The 19,089-nt window shown below is 34.8% G+C and overlaps 1 protein-coding gene across 1 annotated transcript; it reads left to right on the forward strand.

Moving 5' to 3' along the window:
- Window positions 1–4,529: 4,529 nt before the first annotated feature.
- LOC114184538 (uncharacterized) lies at window positions 4,530–5,447 on the forward strand. The gene has a single exon (XM_028071846.1). The coding sequence runs from the start codon at window positions 4,530–4,532 to the stop codon at window positions 5,445–5,447; it is 918 nt and encodes a 305-aa protein (XP_027927647.1).
- Window positions 5,448–19,089: the final 13,642 nt, after the last annotated feature.

Raw genomic sequence — 19,089 nt, forward strand, 5'->3', positions numbered from 1 at the left:
TTAATAATTTTATGCAAATAATACACAAAAATTTTGTAGGTATTTCCTGCAAAATATAATTCTAAAACAAATGCAAAAATATATTTTACTAAAAATATTTCACACAAAAATATGTAGGTATTTTTGTGAATAACTTTTTGCAAGAAAAATTGTAGGTAATATCTTTTTGCAAATAATTAATAGTAATAATTTTTTTCAAAATTGTAAGTAATATTTTTTTGCAAATAATTATAAGTAATATTACATTAAATTCTTAAATATTTCTTGCCAAATATATTTTACATGAAAAATCAAAGGATTTCATGCTAAAAAGTTTTCAAAGAAAAATCTGCAAGAATATTTTGCTGAAATTTTTCGATAAAAAAATTTGCAAGTAATGAGTATTTTTGTAGTAGTGTTATGGGGTCTAATTTCTTCCTCTATCCACTTTCTCTTATTCTATTTTGATGTTAATTTTGTTATTTTGACTTCATGGAGTGTTAAGTTTTTAGGGTTGATTTTGCTGTAATTTTATTATGGATTCTGTGGTTATAATGAAATAATTTCTTTGGTTTTTTATTATTATTGAGGTTTTAATTTTTCTCGTCTCTTAGTCAAATAAAATGTAATGATTTTACAGCCTAGTTAATTAGTAAAGTGTTTAAATCTATATGCATGCTAATCATGAGTTAAAGGGTTTGTAAATTCAATTGAGACGTTACTTTGATTTATTTTAGAAGCTTTTATGTAATTAAATAAGTTTTTACCAATATTGAGATTTTACTTTGATTAAAGGTAATCAATTTAACTAAAATTAGTAAAGACTTTACTTTGATTGATTAGACTTCTTATTTGGTGAGGAAACATACAACATGATTAGGGATAGTAAATTTAAGTGAGACTGTACTTTGATTGAATTTAATGTGGATTATCTAAAAGTTCTTATTGTTAATTGAGACTGTACTTTGGTTAAAAATAAGAACGCCAACAAATTATTTGAGACATTACATTGATTGATTTGAAAATCTACGACAACAATCAATTGAGCAATAATATTTAAATAATCGATGATTAATCCATTTTGAAAAAGTAGTGGAATCAATCTATTTTCTTTATCATCTTTGTTATATCATTTTATATTTTTGCAATTTTATTTCTTCCATCATTTAACTAGTCTTTTATATTTCTTTATCTTCTATTATTTTTATTTGATTTAACTAACCCTTTTGTATATATTTTATAAGGACTAATTTATTAAGAATCAATTTCGTGTTCCTTGGGAGACCTTTGAGTTATCTTTATCCATCTTAATATTTTGGCTACTTTATTAACAATACTAAGGTTGTTATAGACAAGTAGTATTAATTTGATCATGTCAACGACAATGTTATCACTCCACAACCTCAATTTCTTTTTCTTCTCCATTCAACCTAACAAATTCATCACACTACAGTGCCAACCAACTCATAAACTTCACCCTACAGAATACACATCACTCTTCATATTTTTGTAACCCCTTCCCCAATCATTTTTTTCAGAAAACCCACACACAAAAACCATCAATTCCTCTCCATCAATAATCATCTACCTCACACACGTTTCATTCATCAATGTGCCCTTTTAGCCTCCATTCCCTTCATCCATTCCATTTTTCATCTTCACAATAAACCCAATCATCATCATTGTTTTCACCATTATAAATTTCATTCTTCTTCTTCTTAATTCATCATTGGTTTTCACAACAAACCATTATAGATTCCATTCATTTTTATGCATCATCATTTTTCACCTACCCATAAACAATAAAAAACGAAAAACATAGACCCAACATACCATTATTTCCATCCATTACCAAAGCAATACAAGATAGTGAAAACACAAATAAGAAAATTAAGAAGCAAAGAGGCATTACATTGGTGCGCAGTGGCGGTAACCAGTGGTGCGACACAAGTGATGTCTCTAATGGCAGCAGCGGCGTCTCAAATGACCATGTGTAAGTAAAATTGTGATTAAGGCTTCATTAACCATTGGATTAGGTTGAAATTTTTATAGAACACTCTAAAAACATAGTTCTTCAATATGAACAGTGAGATTTTGAATTGGAGGTGTATGCAAGGAGCAGTTACTTCCACACTTTAGTGTAAAAGTAAGGTCTCTAGCTGCTAAACAGTTCTGAGTTACCTTAGTAAATATTTTATTCCCGCTTCGTTAGCCGTTGGATCAAGATGAAATTTTTATACAGAGTTGTTAAGACATAACACTAGAGTTGCACCGTTTGGATTTGTATTTATAGGTCTGTGGTGATAGAAATAATTTTTGCAGTTTGGACTAGCGTCAGTTGCGTCTTGTTTTGGGTTATTTTAGTAAACATTTGATTCCAGTTTTATTAACCGTTGGCTGGAGCTCCAATTTGTTCGACCTGTTCTAGAGACATAGGTCTTTAGTTTCACCGTTTGGATTTACAAATAAAGCTGTGTGTTAAGAGATATGAATTTTACACTTTGGAGTGAAAACAAGTCTTCTAGAAAGTCAACAAGTCTTCTTGCAATTACCATGAAGTCTCCTACAATGAGAATTTCGACCAAGCTTCTCTATATGGTAAAGATAAACTTATCCTCACTAAGGAATCTCATAAATTTACCATCAATACATCCTTATCCCTTTGTCCAAGATTTTCCTATAAATAGGACTTCATTTTACACATCTTCTTCACATAATCCAAAACAATAGAGAAGGAGAGGTCTAAACTCTTGGGAGAAAATTGAAGTAGGAGAGGGAAATCCAGAATCTTGAGGTCTTCATTTTCATCTTAGAGTATATTTAGCATCTTCAAGGTATGGGGGGTCTATCTCAAATCTCTAAGTCTTTATCTTAGCAAGTTTTCTTTAAGTATACAATCTATCTTCTTGATTCTGAAAATTTCATGCATTATCTTGAAATTTTGAGTTGAAAAATGGACTCCTTGGGTATGAAAACCTAGGGTTAGGTTCAAGAGTCATCTTATTTGGAGTTTTACACAAAAAGTTATAGATAAAACAAGTTTGCTATTTTGCTTACAAAATTATATACGAAAATTATGTTTTAATTATGATTACTGTTTTGATTAATTTTCTGTAAAGTTATTGTGAAAGAATGATTTATGCTTGGTTGTTAATTTTAAATTCTTTTTAACTTGGTTGTTTTTACAATTTTGAAAATTGTGACAAATAAAAAACGCAGTTGTTATGCTGCCAAAATTTTGTGAAAGTCTCAAGAATTATAAAGATAATGTGAAAGGATGATTGTAAATTAAAGTACAGAAATAAAGAATAAAAAGGACTGTATGGATAGTACAGAGATACACTGGGTATAGAGTCTAGAGAAAGGTCTGATAGACCTAGGAGAATCGAGGGTGGTGATATAGATACCCTGGATTGACGTATACAATTAGCCGGGTATTCGAAGATTCACAGGGCTCACACTCTATTCTCAACCATCCTCTTGACTATACTTTAAGACCAGGAAGGTAGAATAACGTACACGTTGTATCCGTGAGAACGTTTAGCTTGCTGGCACTATCCATATTGGTGTAAGACCATTATGATTCGGAAAAGTCTAATGGCAGCGTTTGGGACCCAAAGTATATAGAGAAAGAATATGAGATGAATATACTGATGAGTTGAAACTCAGACTTATACGAATATGATTATTAAAAGATTGAAAATGAGGATTTTGATATCCTAAATTTAAAACATACGAAAATGATTATTTTATTGATTAATTTGATTTTGATATTTTTGGCATGGTTAGTTATGACATTATGAAGATTTAAACTTTTGTGAAAATGTTTCATTCAATTGAAAGTTTATTCAAATGACCATACTTTGAAATGTTATGATGAAGTTTTGGAGTTAAGGGAAAGACTCACCCTTACTTTCTTTATTTTTCAGAGGAAGAAATTGGAGACCTAACATGTAACAATGAGATTGTTTAGCCTAACTTTTCTTGTAACCTTGGATTATGTTAAAGCTACAACTGATATGATGTAACTTGTTTGTGATGTATTTCAAACTAAAAGTACCTTTAGTTGGTTGTAAAAGTATAAACAAACTTCTGTTACAAACACTTATATGTATGTTAACATTTTATTCGCATAAATATCATGTATATCTAACAGATGACACATTCGAGTGATGTATTATTATATTTTTTTTGTTTGGTATTTGTTAAATGAATACAAATAAAATTTCCTTACATAAGTAAATGATACATTAGACAAGTAAAGAACATCTAGTAGCACCGAGTTTTAGTTGGGGTGTTACATTAGTGGTATCAGAGCAGTTCATTCCAAGAGGACTGGGTATGGACTAACTTTGCTTGTGTTGTGTGTTTCTAAATTTTTTGACAAATAAGAATGTAGGAATATTGTTCTGAAACCTACATGGTAATTTAAGTAGGAAATATGTGATTTATTGAAAATATTTTTTTTTCTTGTAAAATGAAAAATAAGCATAAAAAAAAGGTATATAAGATGATTCTTTATGAAACTAATACACTAGTTTCAGAGAATCATGGCAGGTAGACCCAACAACACAAATGGTGAACTCTTAGTTAGAATGACACAAATTCTGGAAAATTTAGTGCGTGATAGAGGCAATGAACCAATAGAATATCGGGGTTTGTTTGCTTTCACAAAACATCACCCACCTAAGTTTGAGGGTAAATTCAACCCAGAAGGAGCTCAAAGATGGATAACTGAAATAAAAAAGATTTTCAATGCCATGGGCTGTCATAAAGAACACAAGGTTACATATGCAACATATATGTTGACCGGGGAGGCAAAGAATTGGTGGAAGGTTGTCAATCAAACCTTACCACATGAAGGGGGAATAGTTCCATGGGAAGATTTCAAAGCTAGTTTCTTAGAAAACTATTTTCCAAAGGATCTTAAAAAACAAAAAGCTAGAGAGTTTTTGGAGCTCAAACAAGGGAACATGAGCATTGGAGAATATGCTTCTAAGTTCCACGAACTTATGAAGTATTGGCCATACCATCAAAATAATGGAGAAGAACTTTGTGCGCATTTTGAGAATGGGCTAAGAGCAGATGTTCGTACAACAATCAGTATCTTTCAAATTACTGATCTTTCAACTTTGTTAAGTAAATGTAGAATTTACGAGTCTAGCCTGAAAAGAAAAGATGTGGATACGAGAATAGGAGGACCAATGAGAATTGATAAGAAATATCAGGTTCATGTCAACAAAAAGCCATATAAAAGACCTAACACTTTTCATCTTGGTGGAACAACAAACCATAATGGCAACAATAACGTTAATAATGACATAAAATGTTATCGTTGTGGAGGACTACATTTGAGGAGGGACTGCAATCAAATCTTTCCTTCTTGCAGCCATTGTGGAAAAGTTGGACATCTTGCTAGCATTGTTGGTTTGCACAACAAAAAGTTGATAGTGCCAAGGGAATTCTGAAATCCACACATCATAATGGAACTAAACCAAAAATTCAAGGGAAAGTTTTCGCCATGAGTGGAGCTGACACAACAACCTCTGATGATCTCATTCGAGGTAAGAGCATCATAAGTGATAGAGTTATTGATGTTCTATATGACTCTAGAGCCACCCATTCATTTATATCTTTGGATTGTGTGAAAAGTCTTGATTTGCCTATCACACCTATGCGTTATGATTGCCTGTCACAACCAATCGTGTCCTTCTGAACTGCAAAGATAAAACTTTGATCTTTAGTACACCTTCACAAGAAAACTCTAGATTACAGAGGACTCTAAACCAATAAAAGATGTCAAATGATGAAGGATTGACCCCAACCAAGGATGGAGGCACATGCTTAAGAAGACTAAGCATGTTTAGAAAGGAAGTTCACTAATCCTTCATCCCTTTCATTTGTGTTTGTTATTTTTGATTCCCTAAGTTGACCTAGTTGAATCAACTTTAGTTGACTTGTTGACCTTTGACTAGGTTTGAGTTGTTGACTATAGTTGACTTGACTTAAACCAACATGCTAATCTATGTTTATTTGCTTTGTAGGATAATTAGGAGTAAGAAAGCAATGCTAGGTGGCGCATGGTGATTGGGGAGCATAAATGATGTGGAGGAGAGAGTAAAGCAAAGGCATAAAGCATAAAGTAAAAGGCATGAAGCAAGTGTACCTATGTACCTTTGGTCTCCTTTGTTTTTAGCACACTTTGGCCACTTTTTGGAGACATATGAGACACATTCTTTATCTCCTTTTGTGCTAGAACGAAATTAGCCTTGCACACACCATAGTTAGGTCTTTTGTCTCTCATTTTTGTAATCTTATTTGACCTAGTTTCTAGAAGCTAGGGTTAGGTTTTTGTAGAGACATCCTTAGGTATCTTTTATTTGCTTAGAGGCCCCTAAACTCTTCTATATAAGGGGTGCTCCTAGACATGTAAAAAGGTTGAACATTTTGAAGTAAAAACACTCTTATGTCTCAACCATTTGTGAGAGTTTCCTCCCTTGGGAGTGAATACTTTTAAGCCTTATCTTGCATAGCAAGTGGCGACACACATCCACTCATCTTCAAGGTTGCCATGGCTTCTAGCCTAGCCTTGTAGTGGCGTGCTTCTCACATTTTTACCATTTCTTTCCTTTCTATTTTATTTTTTCCTCTTCCTTTAATTGTTCTTGGTTTTCTATGGTTTATGTTATTTCCATTTCCTTTTTGTTTTGAATCAATCCACCATCTTCTTCTCTTGAGCTTTGAGAAAGGAACCTTCACATCTAGATAGCTTGCTATCTTAATGTCCAGTGAGGATTTCACTTAGCTTTCTTAATCAACTCATACCATATTCAATAATCTTAAAAAGGAACAAGATAATCCTTCATCATCAAAGCTTTTATGGTCTTATTTTCTTCCATTGTAGAAGAATCTCTTGATGTGAGTAGCATTCCTATTGTTAATGAATTCCCTGAAGTCTTTCCTAAAGACATAACTGAGTTACCACCAGAAAGAGAGCTTGAATTCACAATAGTCCTATATCAATTGCCCCATATCGTATTTCTTCAGTAGAACTAGCCGAGGTAAAGAAACAAGTGGAGGAACTGTTGCAAAAACAATTTGTGAGACCAAGTGTATCCCCCTGGGGAGCACCAGTACTACTGGTGAAAAAGAAAGATGGTAGTATGCGAATGTGCATTGATTACTGTCAACTCAATAAAGTAACAATCAAGAACAAATACCCGTTGCCAAGAATTGACGATCTCATGGATCAACTCCAAGGTGCCTCAGTATTTTCAAAAATTGACCTGCGATCCGGATATCACCAAATTCGGGTGCGAAAAGAAGATATTCCAAAGACTGCATTTAGGACCCGCTATGGTCACTATGAGTATTTAGTTATGCCTTTTGGCGTAACAAATGCTCCTGCAGTATTCATGGACTACATGAATAGAATTTTCCACGAATTTTTGGACAAATTTGTGGTGGTATTTATCGATGACATCCTAATCTATTCAAAAAGCCCTGAAGAGCATTCAGAGCATTTGAGGATTGTATTGCAATTTCTAAAGGAAAGGCAATTATTTGCTAAGTTATCGAAATGTGAATTTTGGCTAAGTCAAGTCCAATTCTTAGGGCACGTTGTTTCAAGTGAAGGAATAAGGGTGGACCCATCAAAGGTTGAAGTAGTAACACGATGGGAACGACCAACGACTCCCACAAAAATTCATAGTTTCTGGGGATTAGCTGGATACTATCGAAAGTTCATAAAAGGCTTTTCTTGTTTGGCTTTACCGCTAACCAAGTTAACCCAAAAAGAACAAGATTTCAAATGGAATGATGATTGCGAAGCTAGTTTTCAAGAACTAAAAAGAGGATTAACTTCTGCACCAATTTTATTTCTTCCCAACCCAGAGAAGAAGTTTGAAGTTTATTGTGATGCATCAGGACAAGGATTAGGTTGTGTATTGATGCAAGAACAAAAAGTTGTTGCATATGCTTCAAGGCAATTAAGACCCCATGAAGTGAATTATCCAACTCATGATCTAGAATTAGCAGCAATAGTTTTTGCGTTGAAAATTTGGAGACATTATCTCTATGGGACCAGATTCGAAGTCTTTAGTGATCATAAGAGCCTAAAATACTTATTCGATCAAAAAGAATTAAATATGCGACAAAGGAGGTGGATAGAATTTTTAAAAGACTATGATTTTAAACTATCATACCATCCTGGAAAAGCAAACATAGTAGCAGATGCCTTAAGTAGAAAGTCCTTACTTATCTTTGCTATGATGGTCAAGGAATGGGAATTACTAGAACAATTTCGTAATTTGAACTTAGCAATAAAAGTGCGACCTAAAAGTTTGTACCTAGGAACCTTAAAGATCCACAATGATTTTCTAAGGCAAATCAAAGAGGCACAACAAACTGACAAATATTTACAAGATATGATAAAGCAAAAGGAGGAAGGAAAAGACTTGGAATTTTATCGTTCGTCTAGTGGAATCATTAAGTTTAAAGATAGAGTATGCATCCCTCAAGATAAAGAATTGAAACAAATGATATTAGATAAGGTGCATAAAAGTAAGCTAAGTTTTCATCCAGGATCAACTTAGATGTACCAAGACTTACGAAAAGATTTTTGGTGGAATGGAATGAAAAAGGATGTAGCAGAATATGTTTCTAAATGTTTGACATGCAGAAAGTCCAAAGTTGAACATCAATGTACACTAGGAACATTACAACCTTTAGAAATCCTAGAATGGAAATGGGACAATATTTCCATGGATTTTGTTTCTGGATTGCCAAAAACCCAGTGAAATTTTGATGCAATATGGGTGATTGTGGATAGGCTTACTAAGACTGCACATTTCTTGCCAATTAACATGAAGTATAAATTGGAAAAGATAGCGGAGTTGTACACAAAGGAAGTTGTGAGATTGCATGGAATTTCTACTAGCATTATCTCTGACCGAGATCCTCGCTTCACTTCCAAATTTTGGGAGAGCCTACAAAAGTCATTGGGAACCAAGATAAAGCTTAGCTCGACATACCATCCACAAACAGATGGACAAACAGAAAGAACAATTCAAACTTTGGAAGATTTGCTATGAGCTTGTGTAATAGAACAACAAAGAAACTGGGATGATTGTCTTCCATTAGTAGAATTCACATACAACAATAGTTTTCATGCGAGCATCGGGATGGCACCATATGAGACTCTATATGGCAGAAGGTGTAGAACGCCAATATGTTGGTATGAAATAGGTGAACAACTCCTTTTGACACCAGATTTTGTGCAAAAGCAAAATGAACAAATTAAAATGATAAGGGAAAAGATGAAAGCATCACAAGATCGCCAAAAGAGCTATTATGATCGTAGGAGGTAATCTCTTGAATTCCAAATTGGAGACCATGTCTTTTTGAAAGTTTCTCCTACAACTGGTGTTGGTAGAGCCTTGAAATCTAGAAAGTTGTCACCAAAATTTATTGGGCCATTTGAGGTTTTAGAACGAGTTGGTTCAATTGCTTATCAAATAGCCTTACCTCCAAACTTTTCAAATTTGCATCTTCTTCACATAATCCAAAACAATAGAGAAGGAGAGGTCTAAACTCTTGGGAGAAAATTGAAGTAGGAGAGGGAAATCCAGAATCTTGAGGTCTTCATTTTCATCTTAGAGTATATTTAGCATCTTCAAGGTATGGGGGGTCTATCTCAAATCTCTAAGTCTTTATCTTAGCAAGTTTTCTTTAAGTATACAATCTATCTTCTTGATTCTGAAATTTTCATGCATTATCTTGAAATTTTGAGTTGAAAAATGGACTCCTTGGGTATGAAAACCTAAGGTTAGGTTCAAGAATCATCTTATTTGGAGTTTTACACAAAAAGTTATAGATAAAACAAGTTTGCTATTTTGCTTACAAAATTATTTACGAAAATTATGTTTTAATTATGATTACTGTTTTGATTAATTTTCTGTAAAGTTATTGTGAAAGAATGATTTATGCTTGGTTGTTAATTTTAAATTCTTTTTAACTTGGTTGTTTTTACAATTTTGAAAATTGTGACAAATAAAAAACGCAGTTGTTAAGTTGCCAAAATTTTGTGAAAGTCTCAAGAATTATAAAGATAATGTGAAAGGATGATTGTAAATTAAAGTACAGAAATAAAGAATAAAAAGGAGTGTATGGATAGTACAGAGATACACTGGGTATAGAGTCCAGAGAAAGGTCTGATAGACCTAGGAGAATCGAGGGTGGTGATATAGATACCCTGGATTGACGTATACAATTAGCCGGGTATTCGAAGATTCACAGGGCTCACACTCTATTCTCAACCATCCTCTTGACTATACTTTAAGACCAGGAAGGTAGAATAACGTACACGTTGTATCCGTGAGAACGTTTAGCTTGCTGGCACTATCCATATTGGTGTAAGACCATTATGATTCGGAAAAGTCTAATGGCAGCGTTTGGGACCCAAAGTATATAGAGAAAGAATATGAGATGAATATACTGATGAGTTGAAACTCAGACTTATACGAATATGATTATTAAAAGATTGTAAATGAGCATTTTGATATCCTAAATTTAAAACATACGAAAATGATTATTTTATTGATTAATTTGATTTTGATATTTTTGGCATGGTTAGTTATGACATTATGAAGATTTAAACTTTTGTGCAAATGTTTCATTCAATTGAAAGTTTATTCAAATGACCATACTTTGAAATGTTATGATGAAGTTTTGGAGTTAAGGGAAAGACTCACCCTTACTTTCTTTATTTTTCAGAGGAAGAAATTGGAGACCTAACATGTAACAATGAGATTGTTTAGCCTAACTTTTCTTGTAACCTTGGATTATGTTAAAGCTACAACTGATATGATGTAACTTGTTTGTGATGTATTTCAAACTAAAAGTACCTTTAGTTGGTTGTAAAAGTATAAACAAACTTCTGTTACAAACACTTATATGTATGTTAACATTTTATTCGCATAAATATCATGTATATCTAACAGATGACATATTCGAGTGATGCATTATTATATTTTTTTTGTTTGGTATTTGTTAAATGAATACAAATAAATATTCCTTGCATAAGTAAATGATACATTAGACAAGTAAAGAACATCTAGTAGCACCGGGTTTTAGTTGGGGTGTTACAATAGTGGTGTTGTTTTTAAAGTGTACGTGCAATAATGACAATTTTGTGGCAGGTTGCAATTAATAAATAAAGAGAACATGATAATACTTACTTTGGGGCATGATATCGCTGTCGTTAGGCGATCAAATTACCACTACTTTGGCAACTTCAGAATTGCCAGTTAGTAGTGAACAAAATAGTTAGGGTTAAGATAACCCTGAGTCGTCTCACAACGAATACGGAATTGATCTCAAATATTTGATTCTTAAAAATGCAATTAAAACTAGCAATTATAAAAATATGGGGGTTTTGATATGCAAAGAAAATGACACGGAAGATTGTAAACACAGTAATAGTAAATAGGTCAATTCCACTGCTTTTTCTAAATCAGATTCTTCATTGGTTATCTAGAGATTATTGTTAAATTAATTATTGTTGTTGATTTACAAATAAATCAATGTAAAGACTCAATTCATTTGTTGGCATCCTCACTTTTAATCAAAGACCACACTTATCCTTTTGCACTCCTGGGCAAAATTGAACAATTTCAGAACTTTATTCTGAGGTCTTTTATTCCATATTTTCAGTGGATTAAAGAAATGAATACAAATGGAAACAGATCAATCTTCTAGAAATCATGTTGTCATGCACAAACAAATGGATAAAATTATGTTTTTCACACATGAGTTAATATTTTGAGTTTACAAGATAATCAAATATGAAAGAGAAACACCCAAGTTAAATATATATTTGCTCACCAAGATTCGCTCAAGTGTTTTGGCTTGTGTTTTCACTCAAAATACCCATGCAAGTAAACACTCTCAATGCTTAGCAAGACTCTAATATTCACAGCTTTCAGAAAACATGCATTCAAAAATCATGAGGACTTTTAACAGGTTATAATGAGGCCAAGGCAAAGGTAGGAAAAAACTTTAGGATTTGTGTGTTTTTGAAATAGTAAGGAAGAAAGAGTTATGGAGCATAGTTTCAAAAACAATCCTTTTTTTCTTTGTTTTTTTTTCTTTTATCCTTTGTTGCTCTTTTTCAGACAGCAATTATTTTTCATTACAACACTCTGTCATCAACAATTATTTTCCTTTTTGCCATTTTTACAACTTTGTGGGGGAAACTCACCCTCACACTTTATTCCTCAACCAATCTCAACATAATCCACTAGCTCCTTCTTTCTCCCTAAGGTAAGGAAAAACATGGTCTTTTTCTTTTTAAGGTTTAGCAATATGCTCAAAACAAGAAAAAGAGGTTTAAGCTCAAGGGGCTACCAATGGATCAATGTTATGGTTAGCTTATTTGGCCAAGTAGCTAAAAACAAGAAATGCCTCAGTCATATCAAATCATGCATGTTCACCTAAGATGCAAAACAACAAAATCAAGCTAAACATTTGAGTACCAACAAGACATGAGCAAATCACACAAGAAAAATAGGAATGACACATGGTAGTTCATCCTTACAATAAAGCTCAAAACTCACAAGGTCAAAAACTCTTTCACAAAAGATTTATTCCAGAAACTCTCAAATCAACTCAATCAGTAAATCACAGAAACAATCCATACATGACTCTTAATTTCCTAGAATTATGATCGTTCCAATTAGTAAATCAAATCCAAAAATCCAATGTCAATATGTTTTATTGAAAACAGAAACTTCCTTTTTTTTTTAACAAAAACACACAAAAAACAAAATTTAGAAAAGGAAAAACAAAAATAGAAAACAAAAACAGAAAAGGGGGAAATCTCCCCACACCCCCACACTTTATCCATGCATTGTCCTCAATGTATTCAATATGTATAAAATGCAAAGAAAAAGTATGAAGTGTACTTACCTCCTCAAGGTGGAAGGTATGAGGGAGAAGTCAAGTTGATCCCATCCATCGTCTTATTCAGCATATCTTGATTTTCATTGAATATCCGAAGACGATGCCCATTAACTTTAAAAGTTCTTGCTGAAGATTCTTCCTTGATCTCCACTGCTCCATAAGGGAAGACTTCTGTAACAATGTATGGTCCTTCCCAAGTAGAGCGCAACTTACCACTCATGTGACCAAGCTTGGATTTGTATAGTAACACCTTCTGGCCTACCTTGAAATCCTTTCTAGCCACAAGCTTTTGGTCATGGAACTTCTTGGTTTTCTCTTTGTAGAACTTTGAATTTTCATAGGCTGCAAGCCTAATCTCCTCTAATTCTTGCAACTGAAGTTTTCGCTCATTTCCTACTTCTTCCAAATCCAAGTTGCATGTTTTCACGGCCCAATAGGCCCAATGTTCAATCTCCACAGGTAGATGACAAGCCTTTCCAAAAACCACCCTGAAAGGTGACATACCTATAGGTGTTTTGTAGGCTGTCCTGTGTGCCCAAAGTGCTTCATCCAATCTTGTGGCCCAATCCTTTCGACTAGGCTTCACTACTTTCTCTAGTGTCTTTTTAATCTCTCTGTTAGAGATCTCTGCTTGTCCATTGGTTTGGGGGTGATATGGTGTAGCAATGCGATGTGTCACCCCATACTTCTTCAACATGTTCTCAAGTAGCCTATTACAGAAATGAGTCACCTGGTCACTGATGATGGCTCGTGGTATCCCAAATTTGCAGAAAATGTTAGACCTGACAAAACTCATAACAACTCGAGAATCATTAGTCCTTGTAGCTATGGCTTCCACCCATTTGGAGACATAGTCTACAGCAAGCAAAATATAAGAAAACCCAAAAGAAGGAGGAAAAAGACCCATAAAATCAATACCCCAAATATCAAATACCTCACAATATAGCATGGGTTGTTGAGGCATTTCATCCCTTCTTGTAATGGATCTGGCTGCCCTTTGGCACTGCTCACAATTTTCATATACCCTCTGTGCATCTTTAAAAATGGTAGGCTAATATAATCCACAATCCAACACCTTCCTACCTGTTCATTGTGTGCCATAATGTCCACCAAAAGGAGACGAATGACAGAACTCAAGCACATGAGGTATCTCGATATCTGGAACACACCTCCTTATGACTTGGTCACTACCAATGCGCCATAAGATTGGGTCTTCCCATATATAGTACTTTGCCTCACTTTTTAGCTTGATTCTTTCATATTTGGAGAAGGAAGGAGGAATAGCAGAAACAACCAAATAATTAACAATGTCAGCAAACCAAGGTTCAGGAAACATACCTTTCACAGCAGTCAATGCTAGGAGGACTTCATCAGGAAAGTCATCCTTAATAGGAATGTTATCTTCTCCATTTTCAATCCTGCTAAGATGGTCGGCTACTAAGTTATGTGCTCCACTTCTGTCTAGAATCTCAATGTCAAACTCTTGGAGCAGTAGCATCCATCTGATCAACCTTGGTTTCAAATCTGCTTTCTTCAGAAGGAATTTTAATGTTGCATGATCAGTATAAACAATTACCTTGGAACCAAGTATATACGATCTGAATTTGTCCAAGGCAAACACAACAGCCAATAATTCCTTCTCAGTCGTGGTGTAGTTAGCCTGCGCTGTGTCTAACGTTCTGGAAGCATAATATATCACATGTGATAGCTTCCCCTCTTTTTGTGCAAGCACCGCTCCTAGTGCAAAGTTTGATGCATCACACATCAACTCGAATGGTAATGTCCAGTCAGGTGGCTGGATGATAGGAGTGGTGGTAAGCGCCTTTTTCATTGTATCAAATGCATCTTTGCACCTCTCTCCAAAGTCAAATGCTACATCCTTTTGCAACAAGTTGGAGAGAGGGTTGGCTATCTTGCTGAAGTCCTTGATAAACCTCCTGTAAAATCCTGCCAATCGATCTAACATCTGGTCCATGAATGGTAAAGGAAAGTGGTCCTTCCTGGTGGCCTGGTTTAGTCTTCTATAATCAATACAGACCCTCCAGCTATTCTGAATACGAGTAGGAATCAACTCGTTCTTCTCATTCTTGACCACGGTGATCCCAGATTTCTTGGGGACCACATGTACAGGACTCACCCAAGTGCTGTCAGAAATGGGATATATAATACCTGCTTGTAGCAACTTAGTGACTTCCTTCTTCACAACCTCCATCAGTTGAGGATTCAGTCTCCTCTGAGGTTGCCTCACTGGCTTAGCATCCTCCTCCAAGAGTATTCTGTGCATGCAGAAAGAAGGACTAATACCAGGAATATCTGCCAAAGTCCAGCCTATTGCTCGCTTGTGATCTTTGATAACCTGCAATAGCTTTTGTTCCTGCTCGTCAGTAAGCAAGGCAGATATAATAATAGGGAGTTTCCCATCCCTCTCAAGATAAACATATTTCAAATGAGATGGTAAAGGTTTCAACTCCAAAGTGGGTGGCTGTTCCACAGATGGCAACATTTTACTGCCTAAGGTAATTTCAGCCACCTCAGCATCACACTTGGACGCCACAGAGGTATCAAATAGTGACACCACGTCCTCAACATCACCTGTTTTACAATTTTCTCTTTCGTCTAAAATTGAGCCCGAAACATTCGAAAAAGAAAAATCCAAAGAAGAAGAAAAACCAGATAAAACGTCCAAAAGTCCAAAAGCATAATTGTTCACTACATTACTCAATAAATCAATACAAAACAAAGAATGGTCTTCAATTGGGTGCTTCATGGCTTCTAGCACATTGAACTGCACCTTCTCATCTCCTATCTCCATAGTCAAGGATCCTGCATGCACGTCTATCTTGGTACGTTCTGTCATCATGAATGGTCTTCCCAAGATGATTGTGGTTGAACTCATTCCTTCATCATCCTTCATATCTAAGATGTAGAAATCTGCAGGAAAAATTAACTTGTCCACACAGACAAGCACATCTTCTAGCACACCTGCAGGGTTAACTGTGCTACGGTTGGCCAATTGAATGACAACACCAGTAGACTTAAGAGGTCCAAGATGAAGTGAAGTAAAAACAGATAAAGGCATTACATTAATGGAAGCTCCTAAATCTAACATAGCATTATCAAACTTAGTACTTCCTATAATGCAGGGAACAGAAAACATACCTGGATCCTTACACTTTTGCGGCATTCTGACTGCAGGCTTCTTAATTAAGCTAGAGACGTTTCTTCCCATGTTCACTACCTCTTTGTCCATAATACACCTTTTATGTGTACATAATTCTTTGAGAAACTTGGCGTATTTAGGAATTTGTCTCACAACATCCAACAAAGGAATGTTTATCTCCACTTTCTTGAAAGTATTCAGGATTTCTTTGTCTAACTCCTCCATCTTTTTAGTTTTTGGTTTCAAACGGTTTGGATAGGGAGGAGGAGGAGAATAAGGAGAAGGATTTTCAGAGGAAGTATTAGGGGATACCAACCTGGAGTTATCACTGGGTGCAGGCATCTCAGATGTTGCTTGTGTTGCTTCATCTGATCTTCCTCTTTCATCATTAGGTACAACTTCATTGTCCTTATCTTCATCTTCTTGGGCATCCCCAAGCCCTTGTATTTGCTTTCCCGATCTTAAAGTAATAGCACTTACATTTCGTGGGTTGATTACAGTTTGTGCAAGCAAATTGCTCGAGCCTTGTTGAGACTTCATCTGATTTAACTCATTTGTCATTTGTCCAATCTGGTTCTGCAAGTTTTGATTGGTTGCTTCCATCATCTGTTTCAACTCATTGATTTGTCCCTTCATCATGTCAGCCATCATTTTCATCATTGCCTCCATGTTTGAATCACCAGAGGTTGCAGTTGGTTGTGGTTGTTGCCTCTGTTGAGGTGGAACATAGACTTTTTGGTGTTGAGGCTGTTGATTTCCCCATTTCTGGCTGGGATATTCCTTCCAATCTGGGTTGTACTTGTTGGAGGACAAATCATGGTTGTATTGCTGCCGAGGTGGTCTATTATTGCCATAGATGTTTGCAGCATATGCCTGAGGTTGTTCATTGTCTAACGTCCCTGTCTCTTTTAACATAGAACAAGCCTCTGTAGGATGATTAGTAGAAGCACAAATTCCACATAAAGTAGAAGGGATAGGCTTTTTCTGTAAGTCTGTCAAGGTCCTTACCATGGCTGCTAAGTCATCCAACTTCCCTTCTAATTTCTTGTGATCTGCAACATATGAAGCTTCTACTCCATGGGTTCCCTTCAATAGAGTTATAGAATTACTCCTTGTGGAAAATTGTTGATGGTTCGACGCCATAGTTTCAATCAATTGTCTTGCATTTGTTGGCGTTTTGTCCACCAATGACCCTCCACTTGCAACATCTATCATTTGTCTATCCATTATACTCAATCCCTCATAAAAGTATTGAATGAGGAGATGCTCGTTTATTTGGTGATGAGGACAGGAAGCACACAACTTTTTGAATCTTTCCCAATACTCGTGAAGACTTTCTCTTTCTTGTTGCCTTATCCCATAAATATCTTTGCGAATAGCAGCAACTCTAGATGCTGGAAAAAACTTTTCCAGAAATAATCTTTTCAGAGTCTCCCAGGTATTGATGGATCCTGGCGGAAGGCAGTATAACCAATTCTTAGCAGCATCTTGCAATGAGAATGGAAAAGCCTTAAGCTTGATATGTTCCTCTGTCACTGTTGTAGGTCTCATGGATGAACAAACAACATGAAATTCCTTCAAATGATGGTACGGGTCTTCTCCTGGTAATCCATGGAATTTGGGTAAAAGATGGATTAACCCAGACTTAAGCTCACATTCTCCATCTGGATATTGGATGCACATGTTTTGTGTAATTGCTGCATCCGGTGAAGCCAACTCTCTTATTGTTCTTTCTTCCATTCTATCTTCTTGAATTTCTGGTTCAGGTGATGGATCAGAATATATGTTAATCACCGGAGGTGATTCTAGCGGTACACTTTCAGTGGTAGGTTCAGATGATGATGGTGCTCCTTTAGTAGAACACCTGAGTTCAAGTCTCCTACGTCATTTACACAAGTTCCTTTCAAGTTCTGAATCAAGTTGATAAAATTGACCCGGATTGGCCCGAGTCATGCACTATGCAGTCCACCTGAAAGTGTTTCCCTGTGTGTTTTTTTTTTCTTCCTATTCTTGTTTTGGAGAAAGATTTCAAGAAAGAAATGAGTTAAGATGTCGTTGGGTCTACTCCCAGGAAAAAGAGGTGCGTCACAATGGACAACTTAAATACCAAGTCTTTCCTAGACAGAGTTTTCCAAACTAGTCTCAAAAATTTCTTAAAAGAAATTCTTAATCAAAACAAAAATAGAACTTTGCTTGGAATATATTAACAGAAAACTAGATACTACAAAATAACAAACTATATCAAACGTATATGCGTAAAATAAATAAATAAAATAAATATAAATAAATAAATAAAAAAAATAAAATAAAATAGAATAAATAAATAAAAACAGAATCAAAATAAAAGAAATACTAACCGTATTCCCCGGCAGCGGCGCCAAATTTGATATCGCTGTCGTTAGGCGATCAAATTACCACTACTTTAGCAACTTCAGAATTGCCAGTTAGTAGTGAACAAAATAGTTAGGGTTAAGATAACCCTGAGTCGTCTCACAACGAATACGGAATTGATCTCAAATATTTGATTCTTAAAAATGCAATTAAAACTAGCAATTATAAAAATATGGGGGTTTTGATATGCAAAGAAAATGACATGGAAGATTGTAAACACAGTAATAGTAAATAGGTCAATTCCACTGCTTTTTCTAAATCAGATTCTTCATTGGTTATCTAGAGATTATTGTTAAATTAATTATTGTTGTTGATTTACAAATAAATCAATGTAAAGACTCAATTCATTTGTTGGCATCCTCACTTTTAATCAAAGTACAGTCTCGATTAAAAGTGAGAATTGTTAGATTGTCCATAGTAAATTTAATCAAAGTACAGTCTCAATTAATTTTACTATGCCTAATCATGTCTATTCCTTTGTTTCTTTACCAAATAGAAAACTTAATTAATCAAAGTAAAGTCTTGACTAATTTTAGTTAAATTAATTACCTCTAATCAAATTAAAGTCTCAATTATTGGCAAAAACTTATTTAATCAAA

Source organism: Vigna unguiculata, chromosome 5, assembly GCF_037176805.1.
Source record: "Vigna unguiculata cultivar grain cowpea cultivar isolate G323 ecotype 2 chromosome 5, ASM3717680v1, whole genome shotgun sequence".
Taxonomy (NCBI): Eukaryota; Viridiplantae; Streptophyta; class Magnoliopsida; order Fabales; family Fabaceae; genus Vigna; species Vigna unguiculata.